Source organism: Salminus brasiliensis, chromosome 10, assembly GCF_030463535.1.
Source record: "Salminus brasiliensis chromosome 10, fSalBra1.hap2, whole genome shotgun sequence".
Lineage (NCBI taxonomy): Eukaryota > Metazoa > Chordata > Actinopteri > Characiformes > Bryconidae > Salminus > Salminus brasiliensis.
In genome coordinates this window covers 9,514,232-9,532,058 of record NC_132887.1, presented here as the reverse complement: position 1 = coordinate 9,532,058, position 17,827 = coordinate 9,514,232, and the positions used below count along the sequence as shown (strand labels likewise).

At 41.9% G+C, this 17,827-nt stretch overlaps 1 protein-coding gene across 1 annotated transcript in view; it reads right to left on the bottom strand.

Moving 5' to 3' along the window:
• Positions 1-576: 576 nt before the first annotated feature.
• Positions 577-17,827, bottom strand: part of eipr1 (EARP complex and GARP complex interacting protein 1) — a 55,782-nt gene continuing 38,531 nt past the window's right edge. Inside the window, exons 7-9 of the mRNA XM_072689136.1 lie at positions 8,128-8,295; positions 4,365-4,532; positions 577-1,519 (exon numbers count right to left, since the gene is read on the bottom strand). Coding sequence (XP_072545237.1) covers positions 1,345-1,519; positions 4,365-4,532; positions 8,128-8,295 — 511 coding nt within the window. The 3' untranslated portion in view covers positions 577-1,344. The remainder of the gene's footprint in view (positions 1,520-4,364; positions 4,533-8,127; positions 8,296-17,827) is intronic.

Below are 17,827 nucleotides of genomic sequence, written 5' to 3'. Positions count from 1 at the left end.
TATGACTATAGCCTGACTATAGAGCTATGGGAAACTAAAAGGCTGAATGCACTTAGTTTAGAGTCTAAGTGCTGTGTGCTCACCTCCACATCTCTCTCAGTCTCAGAACCCTCTCTGTATGGGATAATGGAGCCCGTTGGAGCACCACCAGGTGCATGATGCCTTAGCCAGGCGCATGTTGAATGTAGGTTTACGTCAGTTATCATGAAAGTCTTATGAAGGGGTCACATAGCCGTATGAATTATACCCATTATTCATTCTTCAACTTACTGCACTGAGGCCTTATTCAGTGTATTGTTTATTACAAACTTATAAACACAGGACTTTTAGCGGCTTCAGGTGATTGAGTAATGCTGTCTAAGACCTCTCCCATAACCAAAACTCTGAGAACTCAAGGGCTGGCGATGCCATGGCAGCTTTAATTTTCAACCATAAAGTGTGATTTCAGTATTCAGCCAAGAGCCGAATGTTCACAGGGCTGCTCCTTTCACACCAAAGAATGGACCCTGATGAGCACGAGGGCTGCGAAACACACCCAAAATATTATGAAGTTATTATGAGACAGTTCTTGAAACATTTGCAAGCATTTTTCTAACTTTATTGAAAAGCAGTGGTTAAATCATTTTGAGAACGCCAACAGAAGAAAAGCTGTCTCCAGATGTGTGTGGTATAGTCTAGCAGAGCTACTCTACAGCATGTACTTAATGTTAACTCATTTAAAGTTTAGGTAGACTCCCTCATTTCTCCTCTTTGCCCACAGCAGAAGCTATTCGCGGAGCAGTCTGCTGGATCTGGAGGGAGTTAACTGGGAGAAAGTAAAGGAGAGCGCGAGAGACAGTGCGGAGTGTGGAGGCTGTAGGAGCGGCCTGCTGCGCTGGGCTCCCCCTGGCAGGCCTTTCTCCATGGCTGCACTTTGTACTCAGTGGTGGGGCTGGAGCCAAGCGCTGGGCTGCCCGAGGCTGGCCGAGATGAAGTGAGCCTAGGCTTCGCTAACACAACCAGCGCAGCGCTGGCTATCAACACAAGGGGCTTTTTCAAAGACAAACGCCACTTCGTGCCCCGCGGCCCTCTCGCCTTCAAACAGCCTCCAAGCCATCCCACTGCTCTCGGGACTGCCTTTAATTAGTGGTGTTAATAGCGGATGTGTGTTTTATGCAAATTTATCTCGACTCATGCTTTCCCGGCCTGTCGCTCACCACTTTCTTCAAACGTCTTGCTTGTTTTTTTCAGTTTTTTTTTCTTCCTTCCTCTGTGTGCTCATGAACGCTCAGTCTTTGCTTTCTTGTGCGTTCATTTCTCTCACATCTGTCAAGTGCTTGTCGCTCACCCTTTCCATCAGTCACTCTACAGCAAGATGCGGTATTTCAGGGCTCTGGGCACCCTGTTAATGACCAGTCGGCCATCGTAACTCAGGGAGGCGAACAGCCAGGGGTCAGCTGAAGACCACTCCACCGCATACACACTGTCCTCGTGCTCCTCGTATGTGGAGATGATGCTGTCCTGCAGTGGCTCTTTGCTCCTGCACAGAAGAAACACAGGTTCAATCACGCAATGATAGAGAAGCTACATAACCCCCAGTGGAACTGATCCTTACACTTTAATTTGGTGGTGTGAGACTCTGTGTGTTAATTTGTTATATTATATAATTTGTTATATTATATTATATAAAGTAATGTTTAAGTCTCTCCCACATGGTGAGGTACATGCAATGGTATCGGACTGGTATCGGGTATTGACAGATAAGTTTTTGTATCAGTAATGGAACCGAAAAAGCCGGATTGGTGCATCCCTATTAAATACCCTATTAAATATGTAGCTTCTTATTAAGACATATGGATAAATCGCTATTTAATCTTTTAAACAATATCTACAGAAAAATGCATCGTAATAACAATTTTAATGAATTTTAAAATAAAAAAAAGAAAAGAAAAGATGTCAATTCCTACAACGGAAAAGCTAGAATACCCTGTGCCCTAGCATTTCCCCCTTTGGCCAAAATTGCCTCAGTTGAAGGCTTTAGACACTTAGTTGTAGCCTCAGACATAACCATAACCATCTACCAGTCTGTTGTCTGTTTTCATATGACCATGTATGATCCATTGTATCTCCATGATGTACAGACAATTATTACTGATAATATTGATAGCTACTGCAGTTAGGGTTGGGTACTATGTCATAAACATAATATTACTAAACTTCTGATAAAGCAGAATAAGAAATAAAGCCAGTAGTGATAAACAACTGATTCTGTGTTCAAAGATTTACACACTGCACTTCACTTAATTTAGTTAAAAAGGCCTGTTTATGTTTTATCTGTCATAAAACATGGAGTTCGTCAGTGTTCTAGTATTGTTACATCCACAACATACCCGAAAAACATCTATCAATGTAATGTATCACAATTCTGCTGAATTTAGTCATATTCCCCAGCACTAACTGCAGTTGCTTTGTTTAAACACCTAAGCTTACAAACAGCAAACACCACAGGGTTAGCCTGGGAACTAAATTCAGCCCATTAGTTTTGTCTAGACCAAGCCATCTCAAACACAATGATTCCACTGCGATTCATGACGTACTCCAATTACTGAGATGGTTGAGAATTCAGGCTGCAGCTGGCTATCTACTAACTAACCTACTGTCTAACAGGTAAGAAACTTAGCCTTAAGCTATTCTGGCCCTGCAGTTTCTCGCTCAGTTATACAAAATCCTGTCCCATTTCAACTGTGACTGGCGATAGCCAAGCACAGGGTGCCACTATTCACACGGCACATGCCTTTATCCTGGTGGTCTCCATTCCTCAGACTACATCAGGAGAAACAATGGTGCACATCCAAGCTGAGCAGCAAATACTGAGACAATACTAGTCGCACGAGTTTCTCTCTTTCTTGCACTCTCAGCAGCCCACACACAACAGCTTTGAGGGAATTCTCTCGTTCCTCCCGATGGCTGGTCCAACCCTGCCAATCCAGCACAGTCATGTCATGCGCCACACTCCTCTTGCCTCTCATTAGTAGATTATGCAACAACTGGATCAGAGTCATCATTTTACAGCACATTTTACTGTGCAGGGCCAGTGATCAAGTCCATCATGAGCCCATCATAAGGTGTGTTGGAACAGGGACCAGCAGAAACTGGAGAGGTCACAACACTGAAGTTTTCTGGTCAAATTAGTGAACTAACCAATGGAGCGTTACACCAATCAGCCATAACATGAATACCACCTGCCTAATATTGAGTAGGCCCCCCTTGTGCTACCACAACAGATCTGACCATTCGATGCATAGACTCATTACAGCAGATACTGTAAGTCCTGTAAGATGTATTCAATTTGCCTTAGGTGCCCATGGCCCTGTCAACGGTTGTCCTTTCTTGAAGCACTTTTGGTAGGTACTGACCTCTGCAGTACCAGACAGGACCTGCCTGGAGATGTTCCGATCCAGTAGCCCAGCCATCACAATTTGGCTCAATTTGGATCAGTCAGTCATGTAGATTACATCAATCATTACAATTGATAAAATCATGCAGATACAGGCCATCAGCTACTGGTAATGTTCACATCAACTATAAGAATGCGTGGCATGATTGTTGGTGTTAGACAGGATGGTCTGGGCATTTCTGGAACTGCTGATCTTCTGGGATGTTCAGCACAACAGTCTCTAGAGTTACTCAGAATGATAGAAAACTATCCACTAAGAATGCCCAGACTGGCTGGAGCTGACAGAAAGGCTACTGTAACTACTAAAAGTAGCTAAGTACTTGCAATTGTGGTGAGTGGAAAAGCCTCTGCATAGAATGCACTGCACATCCAATCTTGAGGCAGATAGGCTAGTACAGCAGCAGAAGACCACATAGTGTTCCTAATAAAGTACACAGTATTAGTTCACAGGCCCACGTATGAAAATGTTCAGCAGTTTAATTACACCAGAGATTTCGGATGCTTCATGCTAAGGTTTGCTTTTAATGTGGACTACAAATCTGCAGTAAAGCAAGACCTTTGAACAACATGCATGACAGTGGCTCCTGAAATTCCATGTGTGTCTATTTTAAGCTGACAGCTAGCCCCATCACCCCCCACCCCCCCATAATCTGTAATGCATGGACGCTTTTCCTGAATATACATAAACGTAATCGTGTTTTCTGTGGATTTGCGGTTACTGTTGTTGCTTATCAGTCATATGACTCATACTGATATTGTTCATATTGTTACTGCTATTACACTGCAGCTGTCAATGGCCTGGGAGAATGTGGAGAATAATAAAGGAGGACAAATAGAAATCTATATGCTGCCTGAGAGCAAGACTGAGAGAGAGAGAGAGAGAGAGAGAGAGAGAGAGAGAATCAGAGAGAGAGAGAGAGAAGCATACTTCTCTTCATGATGAGTCTCCTCACTGTCGCTGAGGTCGTCATCGTCCACTAGGTGGCCGAAGGGCTCGGAGGAGATGGACACCATGTTGGACAGGATCACCCTGCTGTCACTGCTGGCTGTAAGCAGCAGCTGGTCATGCGAGTGGTTGTACCTCACGCTCCACACCCTGAAACATAAAGCCGCCTACTTAAACACTCATTCATGAGAAGTATCAGTCTAAAAGTTTCTCTCCCTTTATGAATCTACGGCATATAGTCCTTCAGCATGGACAACAGTTTCAACATGTTTTTAAAAAAGAACTTAAAGAGTTTAAAAAGTCCAGTGGTCCTCAGACCTTCTAACACTGCACATTTTTGCTCCAACCCAACTCTCAACACACAGTGATCAAGCAAGAAAATGTAGTCTGTCTGGGATTTGAGAACCACTGCTTTATAGAACAAAAGACAAACTACCTCTGCTCCTTAAAGAACGTTTCAATAGATGTTTCTTTGAAATTACTCCAAAGAACCCGTTTGATATCATTATATTTGATACCTTATATGGAGAATCCTCCACAACACAGTATTCTAAAGCTCAATCTGTTTTAAAAGAAAGAAGTAGATTAAGGATTAGATCTGAATTAATGAATTAATTCATTTTTTTTAATGGATCCATTTTTGTCCAAGGTTTATGGACACCCTTTATAATGAATGCCTCTAAGTTGCACCCATTGCTGACATTGATGTACTGTACTGCCAATAGAATAGGACTCTCTGGAGCAGATAAACATGAACCTATTGGCACCATGCCTTTTGCCAGGCGTGGACTACAGTGGTATAGAGGACTAGAGGGGTATTAAGCTCCCCAGCACTGAGTGGTAGAACGATGGTGCTCCATCTAAAACTTTAGGTATGAGCTAGGGAGTTGGGGATGAGGTGGGTGGTGAGCATCCAATATTCCAGCAGTTCTCCAAAATCTAGTAGAAAGCCTTCTTGCCTGCACAGTAGAGACCGTTACCCTAACAAAAGCAGGATCAACTCTTTTTAATACCCTTGATTCCAGAAGTGTATATCACGGTGGGACTTGTTATTGGACTAAATCAGGGGTGTTGAATCTTATCCACTAAGGGTTGGTGTGGCTGCTGGTTTTCACTCTAATCGATCAGTGGCACACCTGATTCCACTTGTTTAATCAATCGGTGAGTCTTCAAGCAGCTGATCACACTTGCCTCTGCTTAGCTGGAATAAAACCCTACAGCCACGGACGCCCTTAGTGGATAGGACTGGACACCCCTGGACTCAATAAACAAACTAGCAGCCAGAAAGAAATTCACAAGTTATACAATGATGTTTACAGACTGCTTTGCTAACCCTTCCTTTGTGGTGGAGAACTTCATATGCCAACAAGACAATGCAAGATGCCACACATCCAGTGACTGAGTGGGTTCAGGAGTCTGGAGGTTTAGATCATGTCATGGTCTACACAATCACCAGCTTTGAACACCACTGAGAATCTCTGGGACTGTTAAGAAATGCGCGAAGAAGCAAAATCCTATCAATATAGGAGGTCTGTGGACATCACTGAGGAATGTTAGGAAAATATGACGAAGCTGAGTGAGGTGGTCTTCAAATTTGAACAGTTTTTTTTTATTTGGAAGTGTGTGTTAAAGGACAAATAAATAAACTGGGACATCTCTACTTCATATGGCTATTCGCCTGCATTCAAGACCCTACACTGTTCTGTACGTCTTAATTCTGTCCTCCAAACGCCCAATTCTTCCTCCCCTGCTCACTTTTTCTTCTTGTTTTTCGATCTCAGTAATGTTCTCTCTCTCACTCGCTCTCGCTAAGCCTCAGGCATGGCTCAGGAGGCGCTCCCAGCCCCTCATAGAAGGGGATTGTAGGAGGATAACTCGGCTGTCGACAGCAAAATCTGGCTCAGTCAACCCTGCTCCCTCAGCCTAACTAATCTGCCTCCATCCCAAAATATTCCCTAATACCTCCACCCCAAGGCTCAGCCAGGCCCTCGCTGCCAACTGAACAAATGAGGAAAAAAACACAGCAGCCTGGTGCAGGTTTGTAATTTCCTATCTAAATGGGATCAAAACTGGGCTGTTATTGATACTGTGCCTCTATGTTTTTAAGAGATAACATCCAATGTCTGACATTTTATCATGTAGTGATTTGTGTGTGTGTGTGTGTGTGTGTGGTTGGCCAGGAATGCAAACTGTGACTGTGAAAGATGCCCAACTAGCATACTTGCTCTCTAAGTGAAAGGCTAAGCCTTCCTGAATCAGGGCAGTGCTGCACACTGCAGAAAAGATCAACTGGGATGTTGTACGGGTATCAGTATTGGGTCCATATCAGCAGAAAATGCTGGACTGGACAGAAAGAATCGGATTCAGTCTCGTAATAAATGTAGTCTAAAACAGCATGTGGCATTGTTAGCCGCATGTTTATTCCTGTGGGGTATTTGAAGACGTGGATAGCTTGCGTCTGATAACCTGCTTTCAGGTGCTCAGGTTTGGTAAAGTGCTTCAATTAAAAATAGCTCATATGAACGCTTAGTAGTGTTTAAAATTATTATATTATCCACAATATGGACAAAAGTATTGGGACACCTGCTTGTTTGTGATTTCGTCTGAAATCAAGGGTATTAATGAGTTTTTCCTGTTTTTGTTAGAATTACTGTCTTTACTGTCCGGGGAAGAAGGCTTTTTGTTGTTGTTGGATAATCACCACCTCACCTCATTCCCAACTCATCCCAAAGGGGTCGGATGGAGCAACACCATTATTCCAGAAAACACAGTCCCACTGCTCCACAGCTCAATGTTAGGGGGGGCGTTTACACCCCTCTAGCCCAAACCTGGCATTAGGCAAGGAGCCAGTAGGTTCATTTTTACCTGCTTCAGAGAGTCCTATTCTATTGGCAATACTTCCCTACATGGACTCGACAAGCTGTGCGTGTGTTTATTTGCACATCTAACAAATACATTCATTAGAAGGGGTGTCCACAAACATTTGGATGTATAATGTATGTATATACTAATGCTTATGTTGCTATCAAATTTTCACATTGCTTTAACATCTAGTAGAAAGCCTTTTGTTTCACTGGACAGTAGAGAGAGTTACTCCAACAAAAGCAGGATCCACTTTTTGTAATACCCTTGATTTCAGAAGACACAATGTATGAGCAGGTGTCCCAATACCTTAGTCCATATAGTGTATGTACAATACATATAGTTATTGCTATATTTTGATATAATCATCTATGTATATACATTCTTTTATTTCATTTGAACTTAATGAATTTGAATTTAACTACTGTCATATGACAGTTACCAAAGCACTTCACTACTAGCTGTACTGTGCAGAATTGTGTATGTGACAAATATACTTTTATCTGATTGTTTTTTAAAGGCCAAATACTGGACGATACTCAAGATTTCAGTATCAGAAAATATCCTCCAGATTTTCATCCCATTTCCATCTCTATCTCAAACACCAACCCTTTACAACAACATAAAACCCATACCATAATTCACAAAAACACCCAAGCGCTCACTGAGACTCTAGTGAGTCTACGAGTCAAATCAGGGGGACAATCTCTTGTTTATACAGGTGGTCATGCATGAGCTCAAATTCATTTGCTTCTATACACAAACGCTCAGCTTATCTGTATGAACCTGAATGGGTTTACAGCACATACATTCATGCTTATTCTGCGATTTATCTCCAGTCTGTGCATGTGTGCGTGTGTGTTTGTGTGTGTTTGTCTCTAACCAGTGCGAGTGCTCCTCCAGGGTTTTGACGGGCTCGTTGATATGCCTCACATCCCAGAATTTGACCTTACAGTCGTCTCCGCAGCTGGCCAAGTAGTACTGCTTGTTGGGGTTGAAGTCCAAGTCTCGCACTAACTGCCCATGGGCATTCTCAATGCAGTAGATCTGACTATGTGGGAGAGAACGAGAAGAAAACAAAAGGCGACAAAATGATGTTAATGAACAACAGAGAGGCAAACAATGAGGCATTCGCAATGAGGGAAAGAAGGGAAGCGTTTGGAAGAGGTACAGAGAGTGAGAAAAGGGAAAAAGAAGAGACAGAAGAGATGCTGAGATTAAAAGCCCTTTATTTAGGCGTTTATGAGCCGAGAGAGAAAAAGAGGAAAAAAGAGAGATGAATAATCTAAAAGAAAAAAGGAGACAGAGAAAGATAAAGACAAGAAAAAAGCCATGCATATAAAAGACAAAAAGGTAGAACGTATTTAGTGGATATATAAATAAACTGGTCACTTACTTAAAAGACACTAACTACAGCTGGGCTAATTTAAGAAGACCAATAATTAAACTGTACTGATGATCTGGTCATTTTAGCACCAACAAAAGATGCAACTAATCAGAATCCATCAATACTACAGACTTACTGCAAAGATTGGGTCAGGTAAGTAAATCTGGAACAAAATGTGGTGTGGGCCTTAATACCCCACACCACAGATTTTGCATTATTAGGAATGCATTATTTTGCATTATTAGGAACTAATCTTCTCATTCAAACCATCTATTACAGTTTGGTTAAAATTATTAACACCTATCCCATTATTAACTATCAACCAATCAGACCATAAACTGTCTGTAGAAACAAAGCACAGAAAAGGCCAGGTGGCCAGTGTGGACAGGATCTACACCCACAGCCCACAGGGAGAGGTAGAAACTAGAAACTGAGAACCACTTCCTTCCTTCATGCTGAAAATATGAAGATAGAGACTTCTATGTGCCAAAAACTACTAATAACCCCCCCACCCCACCCTTTCAAAGGATTATGAAATCAAAGTCTTAATGGGGAAACAAAAGAGACCATTTTTAGAAGGTATCCAATCTGTGTTTCTACCCTATCTGCCCCGTTTCTACCCCCAAATGTCTTCTTAATTCTTATGTTTATTTGTATTATTTGCTGTTTTTTCTTAATGTTCTTCTCACCTTTCAATAGAGGTCTTGTAATTTGTAAGTCATATTTCTCCCTTTTTCTCCTAATTTTGGTACTGACAATTAACCAACCTGTTCATAACTTACACTAACACTAGAAATGCTTCAGACACTTCCTCTCTGATACATGTGAAGCCAGCCAACGCCTCGTTTCGGTGCCAGGCAGCCGACATGCTCAGAGGAAAGCACTGGGAGCACTGAGAGCTCCGCCACACCAGCTAACAGACATCTGTTCCATCCAGCATCGCTTTAAGAGTAATGAGGGGAGAGAGTGCCACCTACCCACCCAGAGAGAGCACAGCCGATTGTGCTCTCAGACACTGAGGGCAAAGCAGCATGGCTCAGGGTTCGAACCCCAGGCCATAGTGGTAGCACAACAGTGGGAATTCATTTGTTGCATACTTATATTGTTCTTAAATTTTTTCATTTTCTGGCAATTAAAGTCATCCAAGTCATTTTAAAGCATTTCTATTGGTTCAATTATCATGCAATTTTGAGTCAAGATAATGAACAGCTGCCAGATTCACATTATGTCAAAAAGTAAAATGACAGAAACAGCATACAGCAACAGCATACTGTACAGCTTTGGCAAAATAGGCCTTTTCCTGCCGTTTTCAAGAAAGTAGAATTTGATTTTTGATTTTTGACAGAGAGAGGGAAAGAGAGAGAGAGAGAGAGAGAGAGAGAGAGAGAGTCTGCTCATGAATCAGAAGCAGGCTGGTCCTACAGCTGTGAAGGCCAAACTTCCAACTCATATCATATAAAAGCATGACAAGCCATAAAGCATGAGCTGCTCTAGTCCTCATGCAAGGTGATGACTTCCAGCGCAGGCTCTGCACTCGACCTGGCAGGGGCTTGTAAAACCCGCTGTGTGAGTGTGTGTATATATATATATATATATGAATGGCTGCAGTTTAGACATTGAGAGTTGGTCTGAAGGACCTCTGCTTCATTAGTATGGGCGACTGACAGGGCTGCCGGGGTGCTTCGGCATCTCCGGCCCACTGCACCCGGCTCTTTCCGCCTGTGCTCTCCGGCTATCTCACTGTCCGCTGATCTCATTATGCAATTAACATGCTAATTAAAAATCTCATTAAAACTGGAGGTGAAAAAATTCTGACCAGAGGGGAACGTGGGGCTTCAATTAGGTCAAGATTAAAGTTTCTATCCGAGCTGTTCAGCGGGAGCTGGCGGTTGTTGAGCAGAGGTAAAGGTTAAAATGTACTGTCCCACTACGAGACAAAGAATGAACATTAAGACATCAGCAGAGAAACTGTCATCTCTCATCATATTATCTCATCAAAGGGAGGAGTCTTCTTTTTGATGTCATAAAACTGCCAAGGTTGTGACCTGGACTTGGACGAACTGTGCAGAACACTGGTCACTTCATTCAATATATATCCAAAAGTTTGTAGACGCTTGTTTTCCCAATGTTTCTTCTGAAATCCAGTGTATTGATAGAGGGTTTGTTCCACCTGTGCTGCAATACTAGCTTCTACTCTTCTGAGAAAGGTTCACTATAGATGATGGAAAATTGTTGAGGGGACCTGATAGCACTCAGCCACAAGAGCGTTAGTGAGGTCAGGCACTGGTGTTAAAAGATTGGTTCTGGATCACAAATACTCCAACTCCAACAAAAAAAAATGCAGTTCCTTGGACACAGGCCTGTACCAGTAACAGATTCCTCCTTTTGAAATAACAGTATAAAAAAAACTGCAGAAAAAGGTTAAACTTTACCTTTTATCCGACAATGATAAAGCACCAACTTTAGCCAGCTGTAGAGTTAGATCTTTCAGAGATCTTTTAGATCTCTATGACAAACATGGTTCTTTATGGAACCAAAATTGTAAGAGTGTAGTACCAAATATCTAAACTGACACACACACACACACACACACACATTATATATATATATATATATATATATATATATATATATATATATATATATATATATATATATATATATATATATAGACACACACATACACACAAAATAAAATATATATGTATTACAAATAGACATATATTACATCTAGTCTGTGGTCTATTTTCTTACTATTTATTTTATCCTACTTTTTATTTAATATACTTACATTTTATTACTGATCAACTTTACTTTTCATTCCATTTTTAATAACATAATTTTACATTATACTTCAATTCTAATTCAATTCAAAAAGCTTATTTTTTATTGTTTCTATTGTTTTTTTTTTACTTTTTTGTAGGAAAACCTATTTTAAAGAATCATCAATCACTTGTAAATCACTTTGAATTTCAATTTGATTTTTCTAAAAAGTGATGTATAAATAAAATTTGATTGATTGACTATAGCCCTATTCAGACAGGGTTAGTATTTATATGGGGGGGGGTAATGAGGTGTAATGTAGTAATGTGTAATGTTTATGGCCCTTTTTGTTTGCCTAGATTGTAGGTTAGGATTTTTAAATAATAATAATAAAAAAAACATTATAATTACTGATTAAGATGAAGAGGATTTTTGCCTAAGTTCAGTAAAGCTTGCCAAAGCAAGCAACAGTTGCTACAAAAGAACACACTCGTGTGGGAAGCATGGATAGGTCAATTGTAGGGGAATGAGCTTGTTTAGATTAATGACACTGAACCATTCATGCACCCTGTGATGTGATGCAGCAGCAACCTTGGCGACCTTTGGCCATGGGGAGGGTCGCAAATTCTCCACCCAACACAACCCCTTGCCGCCCCAACCCGCTGTCTTGCTCTCTCTGGCTGGGGAAATGGAGCAAGAAATTGGGTTAGCCGGCTGCTTCTGAGCCCGCCATGCTTGCAAATCTGAAATTGGGATCCGATCAGCCAAAGCCCGGGCTGAACCTTGATTCAAGAACACACTCTACAAAAAGTGACAGGGATTAGGTCGCTTTCACCGCTTTCACTCATAAGCCTCTGGACATGGCACAGTCCAATTGCCAAAGCTCCCCCGACGACCCCACCAGCCCACCCATTTCTGGCAGCAGCAGCAGCACTCACTCCAAGTCCCCCCTGGTCAGCAGTCAGCCCTTGCTATGTTGGTAAATGGCCACAGCTGAGGGGATTCGGGTGCATTTCCGCAATGCTCACCAAGCCAGACCTCTGTTGCCATGACAACAGTCAGGTGCAAAAAAAAAAAAATATCATTTCACACATCCTGTTGAAATGAGGCTGCAGCTAGAATGGGGAGGTTAAAGGGTGGTGGTGCCTGCGTTAGCATACAGAGTTAAAAAAAAATAATAAAAAAAAGGGTGAAAAAGTTTGGCATGGGTGGCACATTTTTCACAAAAGCACCAAAACATTCTTCGGGCAGGGAGGTTTAAAAAGGTCAGCGGAGATCAGACTGACAGCAGGAAAGTTCAGAGGTCAGAGTTCACCAGCCAACCTGCCAGACTGCCTCGGCTTACCTTGTGGACCCAAAAATAGGGACAGAGTCCAAAAAATAAGGACAGAAGGTACTGTTTAGTCATACTTTAGAATGGAAGTTAATAGAGTGATGGATAAGAATAAACAAACATGAACAATGCAGAAGCCTGACTGATAATGCTCAACCATTCAAGCAAAAGAGCCAATTAACCAGGAAAAGAACCATTTAAGGCGAGACACAGCAGACAAAAACCTTGCTTCATCATGCTCTGGTCAATTTAGAGATTTTAGAATTTAGTCTTCTTTTAGACTAAATGTGTATTTAGATACATTTCTCAGAAAGTAAAAAGGAACCTAAATACACATTTAGGTGTGTTGTTTTAGGTTTCATCTAAATGTAATAAATGAAATATTTCAGAAAACTTGTAAAATAAAAAAAATGACAGTTTCACTATTAGTTCAAATGTTTACCATATTTACCTGTAATGTCTTGTCTTAACACTAGAAGTGCCAAGCACCAGTCATTTGACCAATTTGACCTCTTTCTTCCCCACCTAAATTAATTGAAAGCTTGATTGTTAATGGAACACACGAGTATAAAAATATCCAAATCAATCGGGAATCTGCCAATATGTGATAAATCAAAACATTAAGCTAAATGATGGAAGGGCTAGAATGAGTATCACATGGAATTGAATTACAGGATCTAGCCTTCATTATTTATCAGTCACACCTTCCTTGTATAAAGACTCAGCTGTGTTTTGACTGCCAAACCAACACAGCGTTTCTAGTTAGTAGGTAGTCAGAGCTGTGAAATGACTGGAGTTCGGTGCTTCTAGTGCTTCTAGTGTTAAGCATTCAAATGGCTCCTTGAGAAGTCATGGTTCTTTTTAAAGAACCTACAATTTCTCATTAGGATTAACAGGATCTCTGCCCAAGTTCTGCCAGTAAAGACTGTCCATCCTAGCAACAGCTGCTATGAAACAATGCACTCGTGTGTAAAGCATGGATAGGTCAATTGAAGGGGAATGATGCAGCAGCAACACTGGAGCAACATTGGTGATCTTTGACTGCGGGGAGGGTGGCAAATTCTCTAGCCATTCACGAGCCGACCTGCCAGACTGCCCTGGCTTACCTTGTGGACCCAAAAACAAGGACAAAATCCAAATCCAAGGACAGAACGGATCATTTAACCATACTTGAAAGACCAGCAGAAGAACAGCAACTTCACTTCACTCAAGCAAAAGGACCATTTTATCCAGGAACCTTTTCAAGCAATGGTTCCTTCAGATGTCAAGGTTTCTATAAAGCACAAATAGGTCTCCATTATTATGAACCAAAGAGTAGTGTACAGAATCCCTATTGGTTAGATTAGGCTAGTTTAGCATTTAAAAAATAAATATTATATTTTTTCTAAGATAAACAGGATTTCTGCCCAAGTTTGATGAAGACTGTCCAACCTAGCAGCGGTGATGTGATGTGATGCTGCAGCAACCTTTGGTGACCTTTGGTCATGGTGAGGGTTGCAAGCTCTCTGGCTGCTCGTGAGCCGACCTGCCAGACTGCCTCGGCTTACCACAGCAACCTAATGGGGATCAAATTCAAAACTTTGACTAGGCCAGTCTTAAAGTGCATCTTGCTCTTGGGCTGAGGTTTCCTAATAGAGAGCAAAATTCATAATTCTGCCAATTATGGCAAGTCACCCAGGCTCTGAAGCAGTCAAGCATCAGTAAGGAGCCACGTTAGCACAGAACAGTTACGTCAGCGAGGAACAGGGCTGATGACGTTGCACAGAAATAAATCCTGTAGCGTCATCCTTCCCCTTCATCCTCTTCTGCCTTCGGTGAGTCAGCAAGTATGCTCTGACGCGGTACCTTTAATAAATGAACAGAATCACATACCTTGAAACATTTCCCTCTCCTCTTTAAGTTCTTCTCACAGGCTTAAGATTTGGTAGGTCTCTGCCTCTGCTAACAAATGCATGACTCAGATCACAGCTAAAGAGCAATGGCACTATCATGGTATTTGAGTTTAATGTGATTTGCTTCATTTGCATGACATAGAAACCTTATCACACCCTATATTATCTAATATGGGCTTCATTCTCCAATGATTTATGTGGGCTGTCTTTACATAAATAATCCTCAATATGAGTCATTATGAGCTGGAGACGTTCTAACCAGTGAATTAAGGTCTTGTGCTGGAGCCTTTTTTAAAACTTGTTCCTAGCCAAAGCAGGAACGCATATGAAACTTGTACACCCCATTGCACTTACACTGATCAGCCATAACCACTGACCGGGGAAGTGAAAACCATCTATGAATAGGTCTGGTCAATTAGGCAGCAGGTGAACATTCAGTTCTTGAAGGTGATGTGCTGGAAGCAGGGAAAATGGTCAAGCATAAGAATCTGAGGCACTCTGACAAGGGACAAACTGTGATGCCTAGACGACTGGGTCAGAACATCTCCAAAACATCAGGAAAGTCCTGAGGGGTGTTCCCAGTATGCAGTGGTCAATACCTACCAAACGTGGTTTAAGGCAGAACCCACCTCTGAACCAGCAACAGGGTCATGGACACCTAAAACCCATTGATGCAATCCATGAATGCCCCACCTCACAACTTAATGGACATTAAGGATGGACAGGTACCACAGGACACCTTCAGAGGTCTTGTGGAGTCCATGAATTTGAATATAAAGATTCTTTGCCAATTTGTTGTTGAGTTCTTTACACTGACACATTATTTATTACATGCATAATATGGTTTTGTGGAATCTAAAGTGCAAAGAAGCACCTTTATTTTTTAATAGTGTTTGGTTCAACCATCGACCATATAACCTAGAGCTTAATGTGTGGCTTTATTATGAGATACTCAGTGTTATTCGCTGGTCATGGTCATGTTTTGGCCTATGACTTTCCACCATGTTGTCAAATGTTTGACCAGAGTCTGCACAGTAGAGATCAGATGTGGGGCCAGACTGGCCAGACTTGCTTTCTCAATTTGTAGACCTGCCCGCTTTTCCCAGACCAAGGATGTTTTATTGAGACTGCCTTCACTGAGCTTACAGCACAGAAGTGAGGCAGATTTTTTCCTCTGGATTTGACCAGTTTGACCGGTAAGTGGAATGTTTATCTCAGCTACTCCATCTAATGAACAGAAAGATGGAAAGACAGTTTAGAGGAGAAAAAAAAAAAAAGAGACTGAAGGATGTTTTGTCATTGATACATATGGGGAGGGGCGGAGCTACACATCATACTGCAACCAGCCAGCAGAGGCGCTAGACCTGTGATTGCTTCACTTTTGAGAGTCGTTTCCTACAGTCATTGGTTTTAGCTGATCGTTTTGTCTTACGAGCTTTAGACAGTGATGAATTTAATAATGAATAAATAAATAAATAAATAAAATGACATGGCTACAGGTTTATTTCAGTACGATCTACGGACATGTTTCTCCGAGCATCTTGCTTATGCTCCACTTGCGTTGGGTTTATTTCATTACTTCATTACAGCTACGGATTTCAAATAATCATCACCTGAATTCTATTATTTTCCTCGGCATGCAAATGTGACAAAGCACACAGCAAGGACACTTTAATGAGTTCCCACTTTGCATCCATCTCTGCTAGAGCAATTTCTATTGTCTTCCCACAGAACATCCAAACCAGAAGATCAAGCTATTAATGCAAATGATCCCCAAACAACACCATGAACCACTGGAAAGCCAGACTCAGTACCTTCAACATGCACTCTTTCTTTTTTACCCACACACAGACACACACACACACACACACTCCCTCTGTGTCTCTTCTCCCACAGACTGTCCTTCCCTCTCTCTCTCTCTCTCTCTCTCTCTCTCTGGTGAAAGCTTCACTGCAGCACACTGCTCTGTTTCTGTATGCATGGGATGGTGTGTGCGCACGTTGTGGCGTCAGTCCTGACAGCTAACACACAGCGTCGTGTTGTAGGGAGGAGGTGTGTGTGTGTGTGTGTGTGTGTGTGTGCTTGCATTCTCACATTGCGCTTCAGTGGTGCAAGTGTGGCTGCAGACCGATGCACAGAGAGAACCTCATACAGCACTGGTCTTTTCTACAATGTTCACCACCACTCTACACCAGCACTTCACCTGCTCCACTACACACCTAAAAACACTGAGCAAGGCATTCACTTTCACACTGTATGGACAAAAGTATTGGGACACCTGCCCATTCACTGCCCATTTCCTCTGAAATCAAGGGTATTAAAGAAAGAGTTTTTTTTCCCTGCTTTTGAAGTGATTGCCTCTACTGTTCTACTAGATTTTGGAGCATTGCTGTGAGGATTTGATTGCATTCACAGGCAAGTGTTTGTGAGGTCAGGATGGTGGATTTAAATATGGAATATTCTGATCTTTAGTGAGTATGCATGTAATCTGTTGATTTTGGACACTTTTGGGACACGTGTCTGTGTGTGTGTGTGTGAGATACCCCGTGGCGCCCCTTCTCCTCGCGCATCTCTGAGCAAACAAGTTTCGGTAGGTTTGGTACCATAGAAAACAAGTAGCGCCCCGCTTTTAGTATTTTGGTATCCACTGGATACCGAAGTAATGAATCCTACGCAATCCCTACTGTGAACCCACAGAAGATGATAGACAGCCTGTATTTTATTTTGTAAATCAAAAATCAGCATCCTTCGTTTAGCTGAGCCAGTGACCCACACATAATTACAGAATCGTTGAAGTTGGACCTTCGCAGCACACAGTCCAGCTAAGGTATGCTCTACTTTATTAACAAGATATAGCTATCGTGCTAACTGGTTGCCATAACAACCATTACCATCCTGCATTTGTCTTTTTTTTTTTTTTTTTATTTAGCATGCCTTAGCTGCCAATAACAAAGGATATTTGCCTTAAATAACAGTGTCGCTTCCAAAACATCTATAGAAAAGTCTGTTTACTTTATATGCGGCTCTGTCTTCGCACACCCCAGTGCAGACCGTGGAGAGCTGTGCTGTGCTCTGCTCTGCTGTGGTGTGACTTTAAGGGAACGGCTGTTTTTGACCAGGGCAGTGCTGTTTGGGCTGGCACTCCTCTTGACAAGCCAGCACAGACACTTCGGAGGATGTCTGGATGTGCAGTGGAGCGGAAGCGGAC